We start from the raw sequence: 24194 nt of genomic DNA, 5'->3' as shown, positions 1-24194 counted from the left end.
GGTGAGGTGTTTTATTATTGTTTATGCCTTCTTGAGGGTACGTTTTCCAAAATGTTTGTTCACCCATGATTCGCTATTTTTATATTTTTACAGTAACCACATAAAGCATACATCGTTTTCTAAGGATAGATAGGGCTTTCTTTTGATACCAAATTGGATAGATGTATACATCTAATGTATAGTCCAACATTCAGTATCAGTAATATATTTAAAAAAATGAAAAAAACAACATTTGCCAATTTTGTTAGGAGTATTTGACAGGTGGGGAGGTGGCTAGCTGTGGCATAGTGTCTGTTCCTTGGATGGCATTGCCTCATTTAGTGTTGTATGCAGTATATATATCATTCAGCTCTTTTGGTCACAATATGAGCTTTGTTGAATTGTTGGATAGCAATAGCCAAGTGAGCTGGCACTTTAAATCAAAGCAGCATAGTATATATCCACCTTGCGACATTTACATTTATATGAATATTTTATAAGGCAGCTCCTATGACATTGTACATAGGGATTTTTAGGGTGAGGGGCTGCTTTTTGAAGCATACAAAGCAGTTAGACACAATGTACATTGGATTAACCACACAATGGCTGTGAGATTTCCAGTGCTCTGATGTACTGCCTAAATCTAAGATTAAGACAGGATGTAGTCTAAAATCTTAAACTGTTCCTGATCAAAAACACATTTCGCAGGTTTTTGAAATACCTTGCTAGATAATATTTCCATTACCATTTTAAGAAGAATTTTAATGCATGTCAATTCATCAGTAATTCTCTCAAGAATGTACAACATTAAATATATGGTTTCCCTTCCATCTATAAACTGAAATACTTGTGGATGTTACTGGTGCCTATAGGGCAGTTAGCTGCTCTAATTTAAAGATTTTGTGCCATTACTTGAACGTTTGTGTGTTTTACTCACAGTTCCACATATAGCCCTCAGGCTGCCTAGAGAATGTACTTATTTATATTTTCGGTTTTCCCTTTATGTACCTTTATGTACACACACAAATCCTTTATTTGCAGGTACTAATAACACATGAGACAGCATTGCAGGTACAGGGCAACTAAATAACACACAAACCCTGCCTTGCAATTATGGATCAACTGAGAAACCACAAGCAAACTCGGCATTGAAGGAATAGATCAAATATTAATTATGAATGGAAACCCTACATTGCAGACATAGATCACAGGTTGCAAAGGACAGCCCTGGCACCTAGATTGTATGTATAGGACTTGTCCCAACACGCAAATTGTATCCGCAGGACCTGCCCAGGACCCAGATTGGATGCATAGGACCTGCAATCTTTGTCACCAAACAGCGTCTCTGTGCCATCTTTGCCCCAAACAGCGTGTTTGTGCCATCTTTGCCCCCCACTTACAGATTACTTACTCATTCACAGATACTCATTTACAAATATTAATTCACTCATTCACAGATACTCGTTCATTCACAAATTCACAAATAATCATTCATTCACACATAATCATACTCATATACCCGCACCCCTTTACCTCAACTGCATATTTGCCTGTGGCGCTCACATACTTTCATACGGGCCCACTGCTAACCTCTGTGTTGCTTGCACACCGCGTGAGGAACTTCTTTTACCGCCCAGGGGAAGCCTAGTTTGTTGCCGGCTCAAGGGACAATTGCTGTGTGGCTCCTTTGAATGACTGGGCTCCGGGCCCCTTTTGCCCCGCATTAAAGAGTGCCCTGTCTGTGCATGTGTATTATTGTCCTCCATGATCTTTAGGCTGCTTTATTACCAGACCAACTTGCTGGAATCCAACGCACCCCCTCCATGAGTGTTGCCAGTTCACCCTCGCTTGTTGTAACCTATAAACGTACAAGGCTTTTTAATTGCTACTATTTGTCCCAGTAAATACTGTTTTTATTTTAGCTGGGGGAGACAGTAAGAGACCCCTGGAGACGTATAGGCAGAAGGAGTTACATGACCCAGCCATGCACACAGGAAGGAACTGGGGAGGATTTGGGGTCAAACATCGGTCAGCTACTCAGTATCACCTGGGTGGGATTTATTTTGGAGGGAAAATATACTGTATAAATTTATGTGAAAATAACCATATTTATTATTTCAACTGATATACAGAGGAGAGAAGATTCCCGCCCTCCCTCCCCGAGTCTAGGAGTTCAGCGGAGGAATGCTGCATTGGATGTTGGGATCTTCCGGAGTGATCCGGAGGTTTTTAGACCTTGATCTAGTTTGTGGTATGGGCATACATTCATGTTGTAGGTTAGATGATAGATGTCAGAGTGATGCCCATACAGGTTTTTCTACATTCAAGGTGTTTATTGCCCCAACCCATCATGTCCTGAGTTTTACAACGACCGGTGGTATCTGGCGGTGCTGGTGTCGTCAATAGGACGATTATGTTATGGTCCGTTCAGTTTTAAATTCAGAATTTTAGGATGTGTACATTTCTTTAATACCGTTAAATTTGGAGTAATAAACAATGTTGCGGCATTTAGTAAATAAATGCCATGGCCAATTCTAAATCCAATGTGCCTCCGTGTCATTTTTTTGGTGTTTGAACAGTTAATACACAGTGCCGTAATGATAATGTGAAGTGCATGGGTCATGTGCTTGAGCTGGGCTTGGGCCTAAATACTGGCTTGATCTGGCTTGTGAAAAGAAGAAAAATGCAAATTGGCTTTCCTTGGGCAGCAGGCAAACCCTGTTAAGCTTGCATGCAGCTCAACCTCAAGTCTGAAGTATGGCTAAGCTTATGCAGAGCCACATACCTCCTCACCCAACTTGTCTGTGGAATAAATCATTTTTACTGTCTTGTTTCCTAGCTTGCTTGTTTCCTGTTACATACGTGGGCCATAGAAAAAGGTCTTTTAATAACTGTTACCAGAAATAATTATTACTGGACACTCAAAGCTAGACAGTAGTGCAAACCTACCGTGTCTGCTGGGGTCCCACGCCGGTCTGCCGCCAATTGGTTGATGCAGAGGAGGCCCCTGCAGGCGAACAATAGAGTAGTTTGCACGGCCCTTTAACCCTGACGGCGAAAGGACTCTTTGTGTTGTGCGTCTTCGTCTTCGTTTTGCCGCCGCCATGTTTGTATGGTCAGTATTTGGGCTGAACAACGAAAAGTCTAGTGTCCACCATAATTCTGGCTGAGCATCATTGGAAGAGTAGTCCACAGCAGCAGAGATTTGTTTTTTTAATATAAAAAGGCTAATGTTAGCCTCCCTCCCAGGACCCTTACACACTGCCTTTTCACACACCTGCCCATAAACACACATATACACATACACTCCTCTTACACACGACTGCCCATACACACTGCCTTCACACACACCTGCCCTTACACACACCTGCTTTCACATACACATATACACATACACTGCCCTTACACACCAGTTTACAAATACTTACACTGCCCTTACACACACAAGCTTACAAACACACACATATATACACATACAGTGCCCTTACACCTCTTTTCTCACCAACTCTTACCCCATCATCCTTCCTCTATCCTCTATCCTGTGCTAGAAGCGTGAGGTCTGTCAGTTCAGACCTTGCTTCACTGCTCCCTCATCACTACGCGCCATCTCCCAGGCACTCGCATACTGACTCTAAACACTGTACACTATACACTATACACTATACGTGATGCATGTTACTTGACCCCGCTGAGCGCCTCAGTTATCGTGCATCTAGGTGCTGTACACTACATCTCCTACTTCAGTGCACCTCTCTGGGCAAGCACAGAGGCCTGGCTTTTTTGCCTACTTGGGCCCAGCACACCAGTTGTAGCCCGCTGGCAGAAAAGGAAGCAGACCTGTAATGGAGAAATGGTGAAGGACGCCCTCTAGGGGCCAACTAAATCTGGAACAGACAAGGATAACCAGATACACTGGAACAGGACTGAGTAGAAGCAATCCATGTTATTTTGGAGGCAAGCAGGTGTCAATATCAAACCACAATATCAGCAAATAATTAGAGGACTAGACAGGGGAGGGGAGCTGGATAATTTTTAAATAATGGCCCTTTAACTAGTCTCATGAATATGTATGAGAGAGCCATCTGCACATGCCAGTTTGTGATTGCGGTAACGCACGCTAGTGGAGGTTGCCGTAAGACCCTGGGATGCCTGACGGAGCACCAGGTAGAGGAAATAGCGGGAGGGGCTGAGCGCGAAGACTGTCACTTAGTTTCTCAGCTTGTGATGCTGCTTGGACCAAGCTACAAATAACACCAGTACTGGACATACTCCCCTGATGGCAGCCCTGAGGTGGCATAGGTAGCTTGGTCAAAGAAGCCTACCATGTGTCCTATCTAATTTTACATGACTATCTTGCTTACCAAGGAGCTGAATCAGAGAGACTGCACTCCATGTTAACCCACTAAGACTCTCGAGCAATTTAAAGCCTTCTCTGGACACTAATAATGGGGCACCTGTGGGGTGCTCAACCCTAAGATTTGTTCAGAACCTGCAAATGTACACAGCATAACATTTTCAGAACAGGCGCACAGCCTAAAGAGCATAAATGGCATATTCAGCTTCTTGAGTTGCTGCTACCTATATAATAATAACTGTCACAAAACAGAACAAGTAATCAGGACAAAGCAAGTAAATATGATTCTATCTAAGGTACAAATATTGGGAATTCCGTCACGCTATAGGGCAGCTTTGTGCTCTACCCATACACAATGTGCAGCTTAAAGCTAGGCATGGCTCATATTGACTTTAGGTTATTTTCTAAGAAAAAGTTCATAGTGCAGAAGGACAAGCAGTAATTTGGTTTATAAACCTCTTGATTGTAAGCTTGTGATTCTAGTTTTGATCTTTGAATGCATGTACTGTAAGAAGTACTGCATAAAGCTTTGACACTATAAAGAAAATATAATAATAAATAATAATAATGTACACATTTAATCAGTGTTCACATGAACCAATGCTACTAAAAATTATCCTTGGTATATTGTTTCTGTATTTTGTGGCATACTTTAGATGCTTTGGCAGTCTATGGCCTCATTTTTTTTTTAAGAAGCATATCAACTCAAACATTAGTAATGCAAATTGTATAGTTGACACTACTTAATTTGCTGTATCATGTTTCTTATTGTGAAGGACATTCAGTTGTAGAACTCTGTCTCCCTCTTATGGTTGTTAAGACAACACTTTTTTTTTCCCGATTGAAAACATGCTGGGAACATATGCTCACTGGCCACTTTATTAGGTACACCTTGCTAGTACCGGGTTGGACCCCATTTTGCCTTGAACTGCCTTTATTCTTTGTAGCATACATTCTACGAGGTGCAAGAAACATTCCTCAGAGATTTTGGCCCATATGGACATGACGGCATCACGCAGTTGCTGCTGATTTGTCGGCTGCACAACCATGATGCAAATCTCCTGTTTTACCACATCCCAAAGGTGGTCTATTGGATTGAGATCTAGTGACTGTTGAGGCCATTGGAGCACAGTGAACTCATTGTCACGTTCAAGAAAAAAGTTTGAGATTATGTTAGCTTTGTGACACGATGCATTATCCTGCTGGAAGTAGACACCGGAAGAGGGGTACACTCTGGTCATAAAGAGACAGACAAGGCCAGCAACAATACTCAGGTAAGCTGTCGCGTTTCAACAATGCTCAATTGGTACTAAGGGGACCAAAGTGTACACCACCCCCACCAGCCTGAACCGTTGATACAAGGCAGGATGGACCCATGCTTTCATGTTGCTTACGCCAAAGTCTGACCCCGCCATCTGAATGTCACAGCTGGAATCGAGACACATCAGACCAGGCAACGTTCTTCCAGTCTTCCATTATCCAATTTTGGTGAGCCTGTGTGAATTGTAGCCTCGGTTTCCTGTTCTTAACTGACAGGAGTGGCACCCGGTGTGGTCTTCTGCCGCTGTAGCCCATCTGTTCAAAGTTTGACGTTGAGCGGTCAGAGATGGTATTTTGCATACCTTGGTTGTAATGAGTGGTTATTTGAGTTACTGCTGCCTTTCTGTCATCTCGAACCAGTCTGTCCATTCTCCTCTAACATCAACAAGGCATTTTCGTCCACACAACTGCCTCTCTCTGGATATTTTCTCTTTTTCTGACCATTCTCTGTAAACACTAGAGATGGTTGTGCGTGAAAATCCCAGTAGATCAGCTGTTTCTGAAATACTCAGACCAGCCTGCCTTAAATCCCCTTTCTTCCCCATTCCGATGCTCAGTTTGAACTTCAGCAAGTTGTCTTGAACACGTCTACATGCCTAACTGCATTGAGTTGATGCCATGTGATTGGCTGATTAGCTTTGTGTGTTAACAAGCAAATTAAACAGGTGTAGCTAATAAAGTGGCCAGTTATCAACAAAATAATTCCAGAGACACTTTCCAGCACAACTATCAAATACTTTCTTGAACATTTACCACACTCACTGACCCAATGTCCCCCCCACTCTGTCCTACCCACATAATTAGTAAAAATTAATTCCACCTAGTTATTATGGTGCTGATTACATCACGGAGGGCACAAACTGACTTGCCATTACACACCCACAGGATTTCTATTGGCCATGCAATATCAACTTAAAGATACAGATAGTATATACACATACATTGCCTTTACACACATATACACTGCTCTAACACACACCTGCCCATAAACACACATATACACATACACTGCCTTTACACACACACACACACACACACACACACACACACACACACACACACACATATATACACATACACTGCCCTTAAACACCCACATATACATGTACACTGCCCTTACACACACACACACACATATACATGTACACTGCACTTACACCCCTTTCCCCCCCATCTCTTACCTCTTCCACAATCCACCATGCTTCTTCCTTCTGCCTCCATCCTGTATCCTGTGGTGGGATCCGTCACTTCAGACCTCGCTTTACTACTCCCTCATCACTACACGCCAGCTATTGCTGCAGAGCGCAGGGATGACCTCATATCCCCGCACTCGGCATTATTTGCTGGCGGGTAGTAATTAGGGAACAGTAAACAACATAGATCTTTGCTTGATCCTTTACGAATCATAAAGATTTCTAAACAAGGTCAATGAGTAATAATAGTGTGATACAAAACTCCACTCCCACCATTCGTACATACATACACTGACACTTTAACACATTCATGGACATACTCATGTTCATAAACACACTGAAACTTCGGTACGTCCTTAGTCAGTCACCTTAATTTGAATTCTGAATGTGTTCTTCTGGCTAAAAACCAAGAAGAACTAAACTTTAATTTCAAAATTTTTCATTTTCCTCGCTCCCAGGGCTTCTTGCGGCAATGGAAGAGAGAACGGTATAATCTCCTAATTTCTACATAACTATTTCAACCTCACAATGTGCAACTTTATATAAAATCCGTATTAAAGTCATTACAGGTCCCTGTCAACATTGTTCTGTGAAAGATCAGCTGCAGAACAGACTGGTGATATTGAAAATAAAGAACTTTATGCTATAATAATGTTCATGGAAGAATATCACCTACTGGTCAGCTTCAGTACTCCAATACCCAATTCTACCAATATGAAAGAAAGAAGATATCCCATATAACTCATGGGGGAAGGTTGAGCTACAGTATTGAGGTGTGCATGTGCTATACACTTTTTGCGACAAACCCATGAGGGGGTCTGAATATGAATATGTAGTTCAAACACATGGGTAGTGTCTTGTACGACAGACCTTGTAACTATGTAACAATAGTAACTATGTAACTATCTCCCAACATTTCAAAAGGATATAACCCATTTATAACAGTTGAGGTCAAATTGTCCTAAATTATTAACATCTTCTTAGACGAAGGATAATTTATTTAATTTGCACTATTTAACCTAATAAACATGTGCAAATGGGCCAAAACCCATTCAAATTTTTTAATTGGTTCTTGGGCCATTCGTTTTCCGGGCAACAAATTACACTCCCTACCAATTCGGTTTGGACGAAAATGGGGAGGAGCCTTTTTAATTCGGGAACAAAATTCTGCTTTTGCCAACCTTTTCCGCATCTTCTTTCTTCTCATTTTCTATCTTCGTCCGCATTTCCACGGACATTACCTCTCGCAAACAAATCCACCAAAATGGAGAGCCTCTGTTGACATCCTCTAGCCTGATACTCCAATCCCAGAACCTTTGGTGACATCCTCCCACCCAATTGGAGGGTCGGGCAAAAGGACGTTACCGGAAGAGCTGCCATCCAATGTTCATTGTCAAGGGTTCATCACCTAATAGGCATACCTGGGAACTCTCCGGGTTTGACCCGGAGATTGCCGGGTGAGCGCTGCTCCTCCGGTTCTCTGGGTCAAGACCCGAATCTTCCGGGTCGTGGGAGCGGGGTCTTGACACGCCCCGCTTCCCGCCCATTTTTTCCTTCAACCGACGGCAGCGGGAACTCAACCGACGGCAGAGGGACCGCCCACTGACGGCAGCATGCAGTCCTGACCACATCCCGCAAGGGAAGGGTCTGGTTAGCCAGACCAGAAAAGTTCCCAGATATGCTGATAGGGGTACCCTTAATGCTATCATAACTCATGCAAAAATTGGGAAAATCACAAAACAGATATATATATATATATATACCGTATTTGCTCGATTATAAGACGAGGTTTTTTTCAGAGCAAATGCTCTGAAAAATACCCCTCGTCTTCTAATCGGGGTCGTCTTATAATCAGACCTCAAATAGAGGTCTGACTATGAGACTAAGATCCAGATCCCCCGCACCGCTGCAGGGGACCTGGATCCTTCTGTCTCCCCCCCATTTAACACTCCCCCCCACACACTTACCGGTGCTTCCAATTTCCTGCTGTATACCGGGGCAGCGGGTTGACATCCACGCGATCCGCGTAGACAACTTCCGCTGCAGCCGGATGGAGGTGTGGATAGCAGCGGGGGTTGTCTGCGTCCATCGCGCAGACCTTCCCCGACTGTCAGAGATCAGAGTTCCCCGCAAAGGCACCGGTGCATGGAACTCTGATCTCTGACAGTCGGGGAAGGTCTGCGCGATGGACGCAGACAACCCCCGCTGCTAGCCACACCTCCATCCGGCTGCAGCGGAAGGAAAACTGCTGCCCCGGTATACAGCAGGAAATTGGAAGCACCGGTAAGTGTGTGTGTGTGTGTGTGTGGGGGGTGTTAAATGGGGGCATAGGGCATTTCTGGAGGCAGAGTGCTCTATGAAATGCCTTTTAACCCCCTGAACGCCACTCTGCCTCCTGAAATGCCTTATACCTCCCTATATGCCACTCTGCCCCATAATATGCCTTTTAATCCCCTTAATGCCAGAGTGGCATATAGGGGTATAAGGCATTTCTGGAGACAGAGTGGCACATAGGGGGTTAAAAGGCATATCATGGGGCACAGTGGCATATAGAGGGTTAAAAGGCATATCATGGGCCACAGTGCCATATTGGAGTGGCAAGCCTGGGGGCAGATGTGCGTAACTGGGGGGCAGGTTGGAAAATACAAGGAAATAAAAACAAAAAAATATTTTTCTCAATCATAGCTTTTATTAAAAAATGTAATAGTTTACATGAATTAACATTTACTGGTAAAACTTTTTTCCTATAGGGTCGTCTTATATTCAGGCTTTTTCTTTTTTTTCCTAAATTAATATTAAGATTAATATTCAGATCGAGCAAATACGGTATATATATATATATATATATATCAAAAAGGGACACTCCAGCCATCATATACAATTAAATCATCTTTTGCAAGTGCTGAATCCTCCTATACGCATTTGCTCATTAAAAGTTTTCCCTGTCTGAAATCTTATACTATTGTCTAAACAGAACACAGAAATTCGGATATAGTCTGAAATAAAAAATCTAGCCCTTAAATGTATCATTAATATGTATTTATCCTAAAACCCTCCGAGCTAAAATAATGCCCTAGCTAGGATAGTCTTGACTCTTCCCGTCATATACTGTATATGCCAAACTTTTACAAGTGGGAGAAACCTACGTAAATAACTTGTTCCTAATATTTGGATAAAATCTGAGGGGTTTATTTACTGAGTCGTCATCCTGAGTTTGCAACCCCACCGCTATACACTACTGGTATAGCTGTCAACATGAGCTCCCAATGCGGCATTTACCGGTAATATTTTACCGTGTTACTTATGCTTCCTGTGGGGTTACTAGTGTGCGGACATCTGCTACACGTGCCTTATGCCATCTACCCACTTGGACCGATGGGGCATTCTCATAAAATGCCACTGCGAGTCACGGTCACCATGGAAACCAAGTGAACGTTACAACGGTTTGTGCCACATCGCCCATGCAGCGTCGTGCCCAAGTCTGCTCTTGATGAAGGCGTACCAAGATTTTTAAATGGCAGCGCCACCTATGGGCAACGGGAGGGACAGTCCATGTGGGCGGAGACGGATCTCTGTGCGCGTCCACGCCGCTCGTACATCGGTTCTTGGTCTTCCTGGCTCCACACAAAGCGGCTGCCGCTGGTGTCAGGGCTGTGTCTCTACTACTACCAGGAAAGTTCGGCAAAGACGTTATCGCTCTCATCTTTCGGCTGTGCGCCCGACCCTCCCCCACTTGTTGATCCCTCCTCCCCCCTCGATGCTTACGGTTAAGAAAATCGAGTCAATTGGGGGCGGCGAAAACGGCCCCGAGCCATTGCCCCCGGCCTCTTCTTCATCCTCATCGTCGTCCTCCTCCGGGATCATGGCCTCGCCTGACACAGGGGCGCCCTTAGAGAGGACCCCAAGAAAGAAAGAGAGGTCTTCTCCCGGGGCCGAGCATGGATCCTCATCGGGACCGAGTATCATGGCGGGCGCGGATGGGGGGCTACCGGAGACCCCCGAGGGTCGTAGAACCAGTAGGAGAAAGAGGGCCAAGGTAGGTGGCACTGACACCCTAGGGGTAAAATTACCACCTTCTCAATTGGTTATGCAGCCCTATGTTTAGCGCCGAGTACGCTGCCCGCCTCCAGCCCATTGTATCTATTATATTTGTCTGCTAACGTCTACACGGTGCTGAGCACACTGCTGATTCGCAATCCTCTGTATACAGCTAATGTACGCGGTCCTGCGAATGCTGTCTGCCTCACCCCCCTGTGCGTACGCTAGCGTTACTGAGTATACTACCTGCATGTGACCCCACACAGCCATTCCGGTGTTCCTTTTGCTTGTGCAGCGCCGCTTATCTTTCCCACCTACGCGTGTGAGAGGGAGGCGTTTCGTTGCGCGCACAGCGCCGAGTATGCAGCCAGCCAGCCAGCCAGCCTGCATGCTATCCTTTTGTGCTTATCATGATCTCTTTTATAGTCGTGTCTGTGGATGGCCCGTGGAGCCTGTACGTGAATATACCTCTCGTGTTATGTAAGGCCGTAAAGCCTCCACAGTCTTGTCTGCAGACGGAACTTATCTGTGTAAATGTGCACAGTGCCTGGTATACTGTCAGCACACAATAAGGGACTGGTGTGCGCGTTGCAGCAGAGAGGGTGTTAGCGTGTGTTGGTATACGGGGATACCGCTCCTCACATTAAAAAGCCCTGTGGCCGCCAGTCTTCGGTTAGTATGGCTTAAAGCCATGGAGCTGTGGCCCCCAAAAAGTTACTGCTGGCCACGAGTCCTTCAAACCGGTAACCGGTATCTGCCGGGGTGGGGGGATAACGTCCCATCTCTACTGTGAAATGGCTGCCTTTCTTTTTTTTTTTTTTTATTGGAGGTGGTGCAGTTCTGAAGGGGTTAAATGGCACCCTGCAAGCTGTATACAGTAACACGGCCTTTCACCTGGCCCCCGTTTTAGCCGGGCCCGCGGAGTAGAGGACTTGGACGGGGTCGGTAGGAGACCTCCTTGTTGTGTTGGTACGTCTGGCCCTTGTGCTGCAGAATAGAGACCATCTGCTGCTGGAAACAAAGACAGGGAAGCCCAGTTGTAACAAAAGGCTCCCAGCCTGTGGCCATTTATCTCTCAGCGGAGAAACTGGCTTATACTGGGAGGCAGAGGGTGACGGCACGGAAGTTGGGGCTACTGGGCAAGTCCTGGGTGTCCTGCTTATATCATGCGCTTGATGATACGTACAGCATGAAGAAGATAGAGAAGAGGCTTATTAGCATATTTAATTTCAACGCTCGAATTTTGGGGGGTTTATTCACGAACGCTTGGTTTCAACTCATTCACGTCACTATTCATTACAAAGGGCCTGTGACAAGGGCTCAGGTGGCCCTGCATAATGCATAGTTCAATATGTTAGGAGACTTTCAAGAACTCGTTAATTTAACTGTACGTTACACAGGATCCTTCTGCAGGAGAAGCTCACTGGGGTTGGACCTTCATAATGTGTGGTGACGTCAAGGAGCTGAAGTCTCTCTTTAGTGAATAGAGCCCGTTGCTAATCTGACACAACACTTCCCTATAGCAGAGGCTTCCATACGAGGCGATTTATATCTGCTTGTTGCCGTAAGTTTCACCGCCAGGGGGTGAGGAGAACGTGGAAGATGGAGCAGTTACAAGGGGCCTTCAAAACCATGTTGTTCTTCATAGAACCTTTCACTTGGCGGAATAATATATGATTAAAGGTCACACAGAAGACACATTGGATAGCCAAGTGGGCCAGAAAACGGACTTTTTGATGGTTTTTAAATTCAGTGGATCTACATGAGATCTAAAGGAGTCCACCGTGGTGGCCAAAGCCATACTGCCATCTAGCCATAGCTTTGCTACTCCCGCCTACCGCTTGGATCTACTTTGTTGGTCCTAAATCTTCCCCATTGTCTAAACAGAACTACTACCGGTACTTTGTTGTTAATCCATAAAGCAGGAGCTTGCGGGTGCCTTAAAATATTTCTGCTCGCTGACATCAATATGCATTATAAACTTCTACAAGAGGCTCCAAATAACCCATTTTGAGCATTTTTATTTATTTATTTATTTTTTTCCCCCCCTTTTTCGTCTGAGCTGTTCCTAGGTTGTCCATGAGGTTTTCTCAAGTGTCACCTTAGTGGTAGACATGGTGGAGGCCGTGTGTCTTAATTAATTCCTAAATTGCATTTTGTGATGAAATAAACAAGCGATAGATGGTTTTCAGTTCCTGATTATGCCTTTTTTTTAATGCTTTTAACTCGGTTGGAACATTTCCTTTTTCACCTTACTGCTAACGAGTAAGCCACGCCATACGCGATGAACTCTGAAAGTAATGCATCTATAGAAACGTACATCGTTGCTCTTGTGCAACCTTTTTTTTTTTCTTTTTCTTAATCATGTAAAGTTCTAATTTATTAAAGGTTATTGGATTATTTTGAACCGTTTCATCGTATTCACATCAACGTTTTAGGCATGAAGGGGATTAGCCACAGTTGAATTGTCAGTTATGCTTATTTGAACATGTCCAGGGGGGCTTGCAGTCAAAGATCTTGTCCTCTTTTGTTGTCACTTGTAAACCTAAAACTGGAGAGCGTTATTCATCTACCACTCCCTATGTTATAACATATTTTGTCGCTACTATCAGAAGAAGACCCTCTTCCATCTCTCCTGCCCCCATTCCCCCCCCCCCCCCCCCGTTTCTTGTTCTCTAAGTCTGTAGGGTGTCCTGAGGTCACGTTAGTCATTTAATGGACTTGTCCTGTTGTAGAACAATTTGAATAAACAAAACCCAGTGAGATTTGCATTGCTAACATTTTAACGCTACTTTGGGAGAAACAATATAAACAGTATAATTTTGTTTTGTAGGGCTGTTCATAGTAACTATATGTATGAAGAAAGCATAGATCTGTCCTAAACTATTACCGCCCTCATTCAAAATAGCTAATAATGAGTTTTCAGAATACATATATGAAATGGTATAGGGACTATGATTTAAACCGGTCACTTCCTGGATCAGGATATACGGGCTTTGTGTTGCTGGTGAAGCTATCTGCCATGATAAGTTCCAGTACCTGTCTATTTTTTCTCTTTGCATTCCTTTTAATATTTTTTTTTTCTTTTCTAATTCAAGGTTGAATACAGAGAAATGGATGAAAGTCTTGCCAACCTTTCTGAAGATGAATATTATTCCGAAGAGGAGAGAAATGCAAAAGCGGAAAGAGAGAAAAAAGTGCCACCACCACCTCCGCAGGCTCCTCCAGAAGAAGAAATCGACAGTGAGCCTGAAGAGCCCTCTGGTGAGTTTTTTTGTTTTTGTTTTTTTGTGTTTGTTTTTTTTTTCCCATTTTGTGCATTACTTAGCAGGTCAGCAGTAACTTGCTAGTTTTATATCAATGATTTATTATTCATATACCATGTTATCCACTGTTTGCTGATTTCTCTTCATAGGAGTGGAGGGTGCTGCATTCCAGAGTAGGCTTCCACATGACCGAATGACCTCCCAAGAAGCAGCATGCTTCCCAGACATTATCAGTGGCCCTCAGCCAACCCAGAAGGTTTTCCTTTATATCCGAAATCGAACTGTAAGTAATTCCCTTTGTGTGCTATTTATAGGAAATAACTACTAAAATACTTATTTGTTACGATATAATTTGTCTCTTGGAATAGTAGTAGGGTTGGTATGTTTTACCACCTATGGTATTTTGTGGAATTATTGCCGGCCTTAAGCTTATTTACCTTAGCTGAAACGGAAAAGCCACGTTGTATTCATTGCAATGCCTGTAATTTTGCTGTTGTCTTTTGCTGATTCGTTATTATCGTATTATGAATAGTTTTTTTAAAAAGTGCAATGAACTGGGTTAAGTAACTTTAACCTAATGGGGAAACACCTTTCTTCTTTTGTCTAAAATAGTTACAGTTGTGGTTGGACAACCCAAAGGTTCAACTTACATTTGAGGCAACACTTCAACAGCTGGAAGCGCCCTACAATAGTAAGTGAATGTTTGTGTGTGCATACGTGTATATATATCTATCGCACAAAAAATACACATGGGTTACGGCCCAAATACTATATTTCTGCCGGGTTTATTCTGGTGTATGTTAAACTTCTGAAAAATTGACTTGCCATGGAAATGCATACAGTTAGTGACAATTGCTCTGGCCGGGGTTAAATGGGCTTAGAAAACAATGATGAATCCCTGGTTTGTGTCTGATTAGGTGAAAGGTCAACCAAACTTTAAAATCCCTTAATATCTTCTAATGTTTAAATAAATTTACAGGATTATTTAATGATAGTATTTGTCCTTTTTTTATGCCTGTTTGTCTTGTTTTTATTATTAAATAAAGCCTACGTATCTGTACCCATGAGAATCAGACTCGGCCCTTAGTGTTTTTGAGAGGTACCCAGATTGTTATAAATAGAAGGGCCTTGTCTCTGTTATTTCTTTTTTTAGATGTATTGTACAGTTCTGTGGATTTGCGCTATAGAAATCACTAAGTAAGAATGTATTGATAATGTGTTATAATCTTCAATAGTTCAGTACAGATGTAATTGGAAGATCTATATATTCTTATTTAATTGCAGGTGATTCGGTGCTTGTCCACAGAGTACATTGCTACCTTGAAAGGCATGGTTTAATAAATTTTGGAATCTACAAAAGACTGAAACCTTTGCCAAGTAAGTGTATTTTTCCAATGTTTTCATAAGATGTATCTTGAAATGGATACAAATGGTAGTTGTGGTGTAAGTGTCATTGTCATGTACCTTGTTGTCTTTGGTTCTGATTTTTATGTCTCTGTATCCTTTAGCCAAGAAAACTGGTAAAGTAATAATCATTGGTGCAGGTGTGTCTGGCCTGGCTGCAGCCCGACAGTTGCAGAGCTTTGGCATGGATGTAACAGTCCTGGAGGCCAGAGTAAGTACTTATTTATTTGGAAGATTGATTGTTTATTGGTTATTTTTCGTTTTATACTACTGGTAGAGTAGCAGACAAACTTTCCTCTATTATATAACATCCAACTGAGTAGAGTCTAAGTGAGAATATTATGTATTTATTTTTTAAACCAAAAATAATAGGACCGTGTCGGAGGAAGAGTCGCCACTTTCCGTAAAGGAAATTATGTTGCTGACTTAGGTGCGATGGTGGTCACAGGCCTTGGTAAGTGCTATATATTAACCATCTATGAAAAGAAAATGTAACCAATTTTAAATCAGTATAGAGAATACATAGTTTTTGTTCCGAGACGTTCCTGTATCTTTTTTTTTTTTTTTTTTTTGTATGCTTGAGTAACAAGTTGCGTTTGACATCTGTTAAATGTTTCAATGTTTTAGGTGGCAATCCAATGGCTGTAATAAGTAAACAAGTAAACATGGAACTTGCAAAAATCAAACAAAAATGCCCTCTTTATGAAGCGAATGGACAAGCTGTAAGTTGATATGACCTCTCTGATAAGCATTTTTTCCTTTGATATATTCTATTTGCTGTCTTTAAATAGAACCCAAATTGTAAGTATGTGTTCAAACTTGAGCTTCAGGTACCCAAAGAGAAAGATGAGATGGTGGAACAAGAATTCAACAGACTCCTGGAAGCGACATCCTACCTCAGCCATCAGTTGGACTTTAATATTCTTAACAACAAGCCTGTGTCACTCGGGCAGGCGCTGGAGGTTGTTATACAGTAGGTTTCATTTTGTTGTTTTATTGCTTAAGCCGACAGAAATTAGAGGGTTTTCTGCTTAACATCCAATTTGTGACGTACTATTACATCCTTGGAAACAAGCCCTAGATGACCAAGGATGTAATAGTACATCCTATGGCTTTACAGCGCCAGGGACGTTGCCCTGTTGTTACACGGGAGATCAGGCTGTCGTTAGACAGCCTTGGGTCTCCGCTCTCGTCATCGTTGCTAGCTTACTGATTTGATGTAACATCTCTTCTGTCAAGAATAGGTTAACGGTATGCGGTCATGGTAGATTTAATGTGGCCTGAATGTTTTCATGGCATGCAACGCCATGGAGGATTAAAAGGGCTTTTAAGGACATTTTTACTTTATAATTAAAAAAAAAAAAAAAAAAATGATCCCAATATTTCCTTTGTTTCTTTAGACTGCAGGAAAAACATGTGAAAGATGAACAAATTGAACACTGGAAAAAAATTGTGAAAACTCAAGAGGAACTAAGAGACCTGTTGAATAAGGTGGGTTTTTTTTTAGTATTTGTGTAGGAAAGAGTTGATAAATTGACCTTTTAATAGAAAATGTAATTTGTGCTGATTTACTGAAAAGAGTTCCAGTTGACATAGTAAGTAATTGCCCATCTGAAGGCGCATTGGCGTTATTTGCCCTGTAGTTGTGTTGTTATAGCTGGGCCTTGGTGTGTCAGCCAGGCCATGCTACATATCAGGTAATCATTCATGGTGGATGTGTTGTTTGATACTCACTTTTGTAAGACATAAAGGATTATTAGAGTTGTTGACTAAAATGTTTAGTGCTAATCTAAAACAAAAATTTGCTTGCTTTCTGCCCTTTTTGTAATCCCAGTGTGTTGCCTCTGTTGAATTTAATTAGCATTGACTTTCACCTACGCTAGATATGAGGCACATGCAACCAAACCATCGTACCATATGTCGCAAGATTTTGGTGGGGAATTCGAGTGCCTTGTTATATTAAAATGTTTTATTTGCATAGCACACAATTCAAGCAGTTTTGTTTCCTTTCGAACCTTGTGAATGTGTTTTGATTTGTCTTAACTGTCATCTGGAAAATTCTTTAACTCCGTAGTTTTCTTCACGCTCTTCTTTTAATGTTAACAGATGGTCAACTTGAAAGAGAAGATCAAGGAGCTTCATCAGCAGTATAAAGAGGCATCAGAGGTGAAACCTCCAAGAGACATTACAGCCGAGTTCCTGGTTAAAAGCAAACTCAGGGACTTAAACGCACTTATCAAGGTACCGATCATTATAGATCTGCAGAATGTTTGCTTACGCTGGATGCTCTGAGTTCTCTAACCCGTGAGGTTTTGTTTCTGTTCTTTAGGAATATGATCAATTATCGGAGTCCCAGGTTAAACTAGAGGAGAAACTGCAGGAACTTGAAGCCAACCCTCCAAGGTAAGAATAAGTGAAATAGTCGTTATTTGTCAGAAAAAAAATGAATGGTGAGATATAAAACATTTGTATGTATTTATCTTTGTCCTGTTTGTTTTTCTTTCAGTGATGTTTACTTGTCCTCACGAGACAGGCAAATACTTGACTGGCATTTTGCAAACTTAGAATTTGCTAATGCAACACCATTGTCTACCCTCTCCTTGAAGCACTGGGATCAGGTATATCCTGTCTTTTTGTTAAATCATTCTTTGTGATCTGGTAAAATTCATGGTGTGTAAATTGCACAACCTCTGCCCTAATTTAGACTTCAAATCTGGGCCAAAATACTGTTGATGTTAAAGATGGAGGCTTGCAGTGCAAAGGATGACTTATGTTGTGTGTTTAAAAAGTAAAAAGCAAACATAAAGTCTGAGGCCATGATGCTGTCTAGATAGCAACACTCCTTCAGCATTTTAATATATATATATTTTTTTGGCCTGCTTTCTAAGGATGATGATTTTGAGTTCACTGGCAGCCATTTAACCGTTCGCAATGGTTATTCTTGTGTTCCTGTGGCACTGGCGGAAGGATTAGACATCAAGCTAAATACAGCTGTCCGACAAGTGCGCTACACAGCATCTGGTATGTAATAACAATCAAGATAAACGAACGGGGTAATTTTAACTGGGACGCAGGTTTTAAAGCTATATCAAAGTTTTCCATTGTTTTAATTTGAAATGTATGCGTTTTCCTTGTTCTTTATAGGATAATTGCTGTAAGTTTGATGTAAAGCCTTGTGTTAGAAATTGTGAATTGCACATGTCGTTTATCTATAAATACAATTCCCGAAACATTTTACTCCCACAGATTAATCTAATACTAAAGTGTTGTCTCTCCTGTAAGTGATGTAGCTTTAGTTTGTACTTTTATTCTGAGATGCTCTTGTATTGTCAGATAATTTGAATGAATGTGATTATGTTGGTGTTTTATTAGTCAAACATTGGGAACCAAAAAAAAAATCTAATTCTGCCGATGTGCTATATAGGGTTAACACTGAGATCTTCTGCATAAAGAGCTGAATTGGCCCTTCTTAATGCATAGTTTGTTTCAAGACATCCCTTACAGCTCACTGTAAACACGCTGGTACTTATTTTCAGAAAATAATGCTAGATAAAAATGAATGTGAGCACATTGTCCGTTTCCTGCGCCGCTATGCATTCCCTTTCTCTCCAGCAGCTTGGAGAGGTTTGACAGGGGTTGTAGTCTAATTAATCATAAAACACCAGCAAATACGTTGTGGTGGAATAGTGGAGTGTACCTAATTTTTTTTTTTTTTCTTTGCCTAGAAATGTATGTAGAGCATATTTTATAATGCATTTTCCAATACTTGCCAATTTTTCTAGGCTGCGAGGTGATTGCTGTGAACACACGGTCTACCAGCCAGACCTTCATATACAAGTGTGATGCTGTACTGTGTACTCTTCCCCTGGGGGTGCTAAAACAACAGCCTCCTGCGGTCCAGTTTGTGCCTCCACTTCCAGAGTGGAAGACGTCAGCGGTGCAAAGAATGGGCTTTGGTAACTTAAACAAGGTAATTGTCCGAAATCGACTGGTTTACAAATAGACGGTTGTCCTGTGCGGTTTTTCTCTGTTTTGGTAAAATTACCTATAGCCAATGTTCACTTATATACAGGACTGTAAGGAGTGTCATGAAATATATTGTAATGCAAAATAAACTTAAAAAGTCAACATCCATTTCTTAACATTCCAGGTTGTGCTGTGCTTTGACCGAGTGTTTTGGGATCAAACGGTAAACTTATTTGGTCATGTTGGTAGCACCACAGCTAGCAGAGGCGAGCTTTTCCTGTTTTGGAATCTCTACAAGGGTATGTATTTACGTCTTTTCTCGCTCTCTTGTGACAGGCTGTTTTCATCTATGGGAAGATGTAAAAGCATTCGACTGATGTAAATGTGTCACCTTCTGGTGATAAAAACAAGATTTCTTTTGCATCATGTTGACTGCTTTTCATCGCAGCAGTCACTAAAATGCCACATGTAAGAGCTGTGTATTCCCTGTAGTATTTAAAGGATTATATTTGATTTATTACCCAAAGCAATGTAGAACGCGAAGCTGTTGCAATAGGGCTGCACTTGTCTTCATGTTCTAGTTAAGTCCCTTTTGTGAACCTGAAACCTGCCAATTATTTTGACCTCCTCTAGCAGGACAGTGGACAGATTTTTAGAAATTATTATTCTCTATTGCATGTTCATTTCCAAAGCTTTGGTGATTTGCCACTAAAGGTTTTTTACTTTTCATACCTCTAGTTTTGGTAGCTATATAAGAAAAATTATTAATTGGAAGTGTTCACAACAAGATATGAAACCCATGATGAAGGTTACAGTATGTTTCAAGTTAATATATTAAGGATAAGATATAACATACAACATGTATTGTTCTTTTGGCAATAGCACCAATTCTGCTGGCCCTGGTGGCGGGTGAAGCTGCAGGCATAATGGAAAATATCAGCGATGACGTTATAGTTGGACGCTGCTTGGCCATTCTCAAAGGGATATTTGGAAGCAGCGCTGTTCCACAGGTATGTTTTAATGTTTCTTTAAAATATCATAGAATAATTGATACTGTATTCCTTCCTATACCAGCTACTTAGACCTTTGACTATATTTCTATTGGTGCATCTTAATAAACGTTTTTTAGGAGAAAAAAAACATATTATCCATTTACTTATCCAAGTACTTTTTGATGGAATGTAAATCGGGAATCTATCTATCTCCTAGGTTTTCTGTGTTTAAATTGTGAACATTTTGTGGAGATCACCAGCGTCGCAAACATTGGACCTGTGGCCCTGTCGTCCTTACACAACTGAAGGGGTTAAACCTCATAGGCTCTGTCTTGCGGTGTACCTATGTATATATATTAAGGACACCAAAAAATGAATTTGGGTCCAGCAACAGGAGGGTCTCACCCCCTCTTTTGGAGTTTTAAATAACGTACTGTAGCAAGTTTTTGTGGACAAGAGAATGTTATAACATACCAGCTATAACCACGAATCTTGCAATTTGGATAGCTTTATAATTTCAAGTGATGCAGAACATCATCCTTGCAACCATATATGATGTGTAATCTCTAACTCGGTGGTCCTGTGGGTTTTTCTTTGTTTTTTAAAACCGCATAATAGATCTTAAATTACTTTTATTGTCCACTCTCCAATAGCCAAAAGAAACTGTTGTTAGCCGCTGGCGTGCTGACCCATGGGCCCGTGGATCTTATTCATATGTGGCAGCTGGATCTTCTGGGAATGATTATGATTTGATGGCTCAACCAATAACTCCTGGACCTGCGATTCCTGGAGCGCCACAGGTGAATTAAGCAGAAAAACTACTAAACATTTACACGTTCTTTAAAAACAAACAGATAAATCCTTAAATTAATACATTTAATGCAGTTTTGTCCTTACTCTATTTTACATAACTCAATGGCCTCCCTCTGTATCTATCTCCCTCCACATACCTCCTCTCTATCTGTAAAGATTGTTCATGACGTTTCCCATTTTCACCCTTTCATGTTCATTCTACACAGACATCTAATTTTTTTTGAGGCAAAAACAAGCAAAGTTTGCATTATGTTTATCTTTTAGCCCATTCCACGACTTTTCTTTGCTGGGGAACACACAATTCGGAACTACCCTGCAACTGTCCATGGAGCGCTCCTGAGTGGATTGAGGGAGGCTGGCCGAATCGCAGACCAGTTCCTTGGTGTCATGTATAATCTACCTCGTCAGGCTACACCAGGAGTCCCTGCGCCTACTTTGTAGTTATAGACTTCCGAAGTGTGAGGAATTAATTTACACTTAATGATGACATATATATATATATATTTATAGTGAATTACAAGTATCTCTGAATGAACTTTTACCAGACCAACCATCAACCAAGCATTAATTTTCCAGTCTTCTTACAAACCTTGTTTTCCTGATGGAGTGGAACTTTGAATGGTTACATCATTTGTTATGCTCTAGTTATTTTTCCATCATAAAGACTGCACACTGATGTTTTAAATAAACATTTATCTTAATATGCATTCATTTTCATCTTCCTTCTTTAGAAAGAAGTCATTAGGTAGTAATCGACTACAATATTTATTTTAAAGATTCATGGAGGTAGTAAAGCTTTTCTAGAAAATGGAGGTTTTTGGGATAAGGAAACCTGTGTTGTGAGAGTAGCTAATTTTTATATAGAATAGATATATATCACACACCTAGTGTCTCACTGGTTTTTAAAATGGGAACGGCATCCTAACTGGAGTCAGATATGTCAAATCAAGTCCTCCATTTTCTCATGGGTTTGAGGCTTTGCTATCTCTTCTAACGAGGTGATAATTGTATTCTTTCATTTGTCTAATTTAGCAGACAGTGATTAAAATCCACATCTTATTTTCAAAAATAAATTGGAAAATCTTTTGCTGTATGTGCTCAAGGTTAGATTGTTTTTAAAGATGATTGTGATAAATTTTCAGTGCCAATGTTTATAGGGTTAGATGTATAGTTGTTTAAGATTGCATCTTGCTACATAAATGTCCACTAAAAGTATCTAAAAACCTCTTTATATACACCTATGGAATATCCAGCCGAATTAAAGGCTCATTTGTTGCTGAGGTGAAAAAAACAGAACTTCCAAAATCATATTTTAAACTTAACCCACAGTAATCAACATTTTTTTTTCCTTTTAAATTTTTTATTTTGTATTATGTAGAGATGTGTGATGGGGTGGTGTATAAATTATGTGTTAATTCTGGTGAGCTGCATTCTGTTGAAATGAGATAGGTAAAACTTGTAGGTTTGAAACATGCTGAAGGTGTCCCTGGACCATCTCAAATGGAAGGAATAAATTACCTGCACACTCTGGAGAGCTAAAACTAACGTTTCTAAAAATAAACATTCCAAGGAGAATATAGGACTATTGTACATCCTCCCCTCTAACAGAATCTGTCTGTCTTCTTTTAGTGTTACTTTGTGGCTGGTCACTAATGTAATTTTTGATTGTTTTGTTTGTTTTTTTATTTTTAAGGCCTAATAAAGTATTCTTTTTTTTATGTTTGTGTCTTTTCCTAAATGGTATTTGCTTTGGTAAAGTAATTTTTTAAGATATTTATTGATATATAATGGTACAGCTATAACACTGATTGTACTTTTCCTATCAGTTGTAGACATCAATATGTTTTCCAGAGTATCAGGACCATTGAGCTCACTGTGTCATTAAGGGGACTAGTAATTAGGGACAAGTGTAGTTTGGGGGGTCAAAAGAAATGGCATGACAGATCTTATGTATGAGAAACGGACCAGCATCTTCAACCTAACAGAATAAAAGCTTCCAAAAGCTAGCTTCACCTTACTCATTCCGTTTGCTCTATTGACCAAACTTTCTCCTGAAAACTGTTTATTTGTATAGTAGCTGTGACATGGCTCACTTGTGGCCCAATTCACCTCTTGACAATATCTTGGGCTATACCGTTAGTGTCCTCTTCTATCGCTCTTTAACTGAACCTTGTTATACTTCTTGTCAGTCTATACCTCTTCTGGCAAACTAATATCTTGTTTTTGTTTCCAGTACCACCTCTATGCCCATCCTATTTCCAAACCGGTTCTCTGCATTATGGATGGCACCGGGTGACTCCAACCTCTCCCTTATCACATCCAGTCTGCTCACCTGTCTGCTTTCACCTGTAAATATTTTTAAAATATCTTGATCGAGGCATTTGAGCGACACCATTGAAGTTTAAACTAAACTACACTACACTCTTTTAAAACGGGCGTCCCCAGCCATACAGTGTATGGCGGCGGATGTTGACGCCCCGGAGAGGGGCCAGACATGGTCCCTGATGCCGATCTCGGTGTTGCTGAATGCCTCGACATCGAGGCATTACAGCAAAACCGTTTAAATGAAGAAAGTGATCATAGATCAAGCTTGTTTTAATGAAATGACATGTCAGGCACGTCATAAGTCGTTAAGTGACCATTTTTGCGGGGCGAGCCTGACCATCAATGGACGTTAAGGGGTTAAACAGTACAAGGGGTAATTTACATACAATAGACACAAGCCACACAAAGTTCTCCATCAGGTCCCCCTTTGCACACGGCTCAGTATTTACACTCGGCCCACCTCAGCCCAGTAGGGGGTTGCTACTGCAGTCTGTGGGGAGGATGGTAAACACAGGTGTTTCCCTGACTTCTGGCTGAAACCTGC

General features: G+C 41.3%; 2 protein-coding genes across 2 annotated transcripts in view; both read left to right on the top strand.

Annotated features, from left to right (window-relative positions):
• The window catches only part of LOC149301240 (leucine zipper protein 1-like), a 32056-nt gene extending 21696 nt beyond the window's left edge, over positions 1 to 10360 (top strand). Inside the window, exon 3 of the mRNA XM_089484617.1 lies at positions 10172 to 10360. Coding sequence (XP_089340743.1) covers positions 10172 to 10360 — 189 coding nt within the window. The remainder of the gene's footprint in view (positions 1 to 10171) is intronic.
• A 15-nt stretch (positions 10361 to 10375) lies between these two features.
• LOC149301239 (lysine-specific histone demethylase 1A-like) lies at positions 10376 to 21766 on the top strand. Its single transcript, XM_089484616.1, has 19 exons — positions 10376 to 10882; positions 13983 to 14148; positions 14300 to 14433; positions 14763 to 14841; positions 15435 to 15527; positions 15659 to 15765; positions 15927 to 16008; positions 16182 to 16276; positions 16385 to 16527; positions 16955 to 17045; positions 17661 to 17795; positions 17884 to 17957; positions 18061 to 18172; positions 18443 to 18575; positions 19337 to 19524; positions 19705 to 19819; positions 20403 to 20530; positions 21166 to 21312; positions 21590 to 21766. The coding sequence occupies exons 1-19, from the start codon at positions 10376 to 10378 to the stop codon at positions 21764 to 21766; spliced, it is 2706 nt and encodes a 901-aa protein (XP_089340742.1).
• The last annotated feature ends 2428 nt before the right edge of the window (positions 21767 to 24194 follow it).

This window comes from Sceloporus occidentalis, unplaced genomic scaffold (genome assembly GCF_023333645.1).
Source record: "Sceloporus occidentalis isolate IW3139 unplaced genomic scaffold, rSceOcc1.0.p SCAF_22, whole genome shotgun sequence".
Lineage (NCBI taxonomy): Eukaryota > Metazoa > Chordata > Lepidosauria > Squamata > Phrynosomatidae > Sceloporus > Sceloporus occidentalis.
Note: the sequence above shows the minus strand (reverse complement) of the source record. Positions and strands in the feature narration are given on the sequence as shown.

Bases quoted from the DNA above. Each gene is read 5' to 3' on its own strand.
- LOC149301239 (XM_089484616.1), top strand. From the start codon at position 10,376: ATGGGCAACGGGAGGGACAGTCCATGTGGGCGGAGACGGATCTCTGTG. The intron at 17,796-17,883 runs GTACCGATCATT...TCTGTTCTTTAG, and splicing joins ACTTAAACGCACTTATCAAG to GAATATGATCAATTATCGGA. The intron at 19,820-20,402 runs GTATGTATTTAC...TTTTGGCAATAG, and splicing joins GTTTTGGAATCTCTACAAGG to CACCAATTCTGCTGGCCCTG.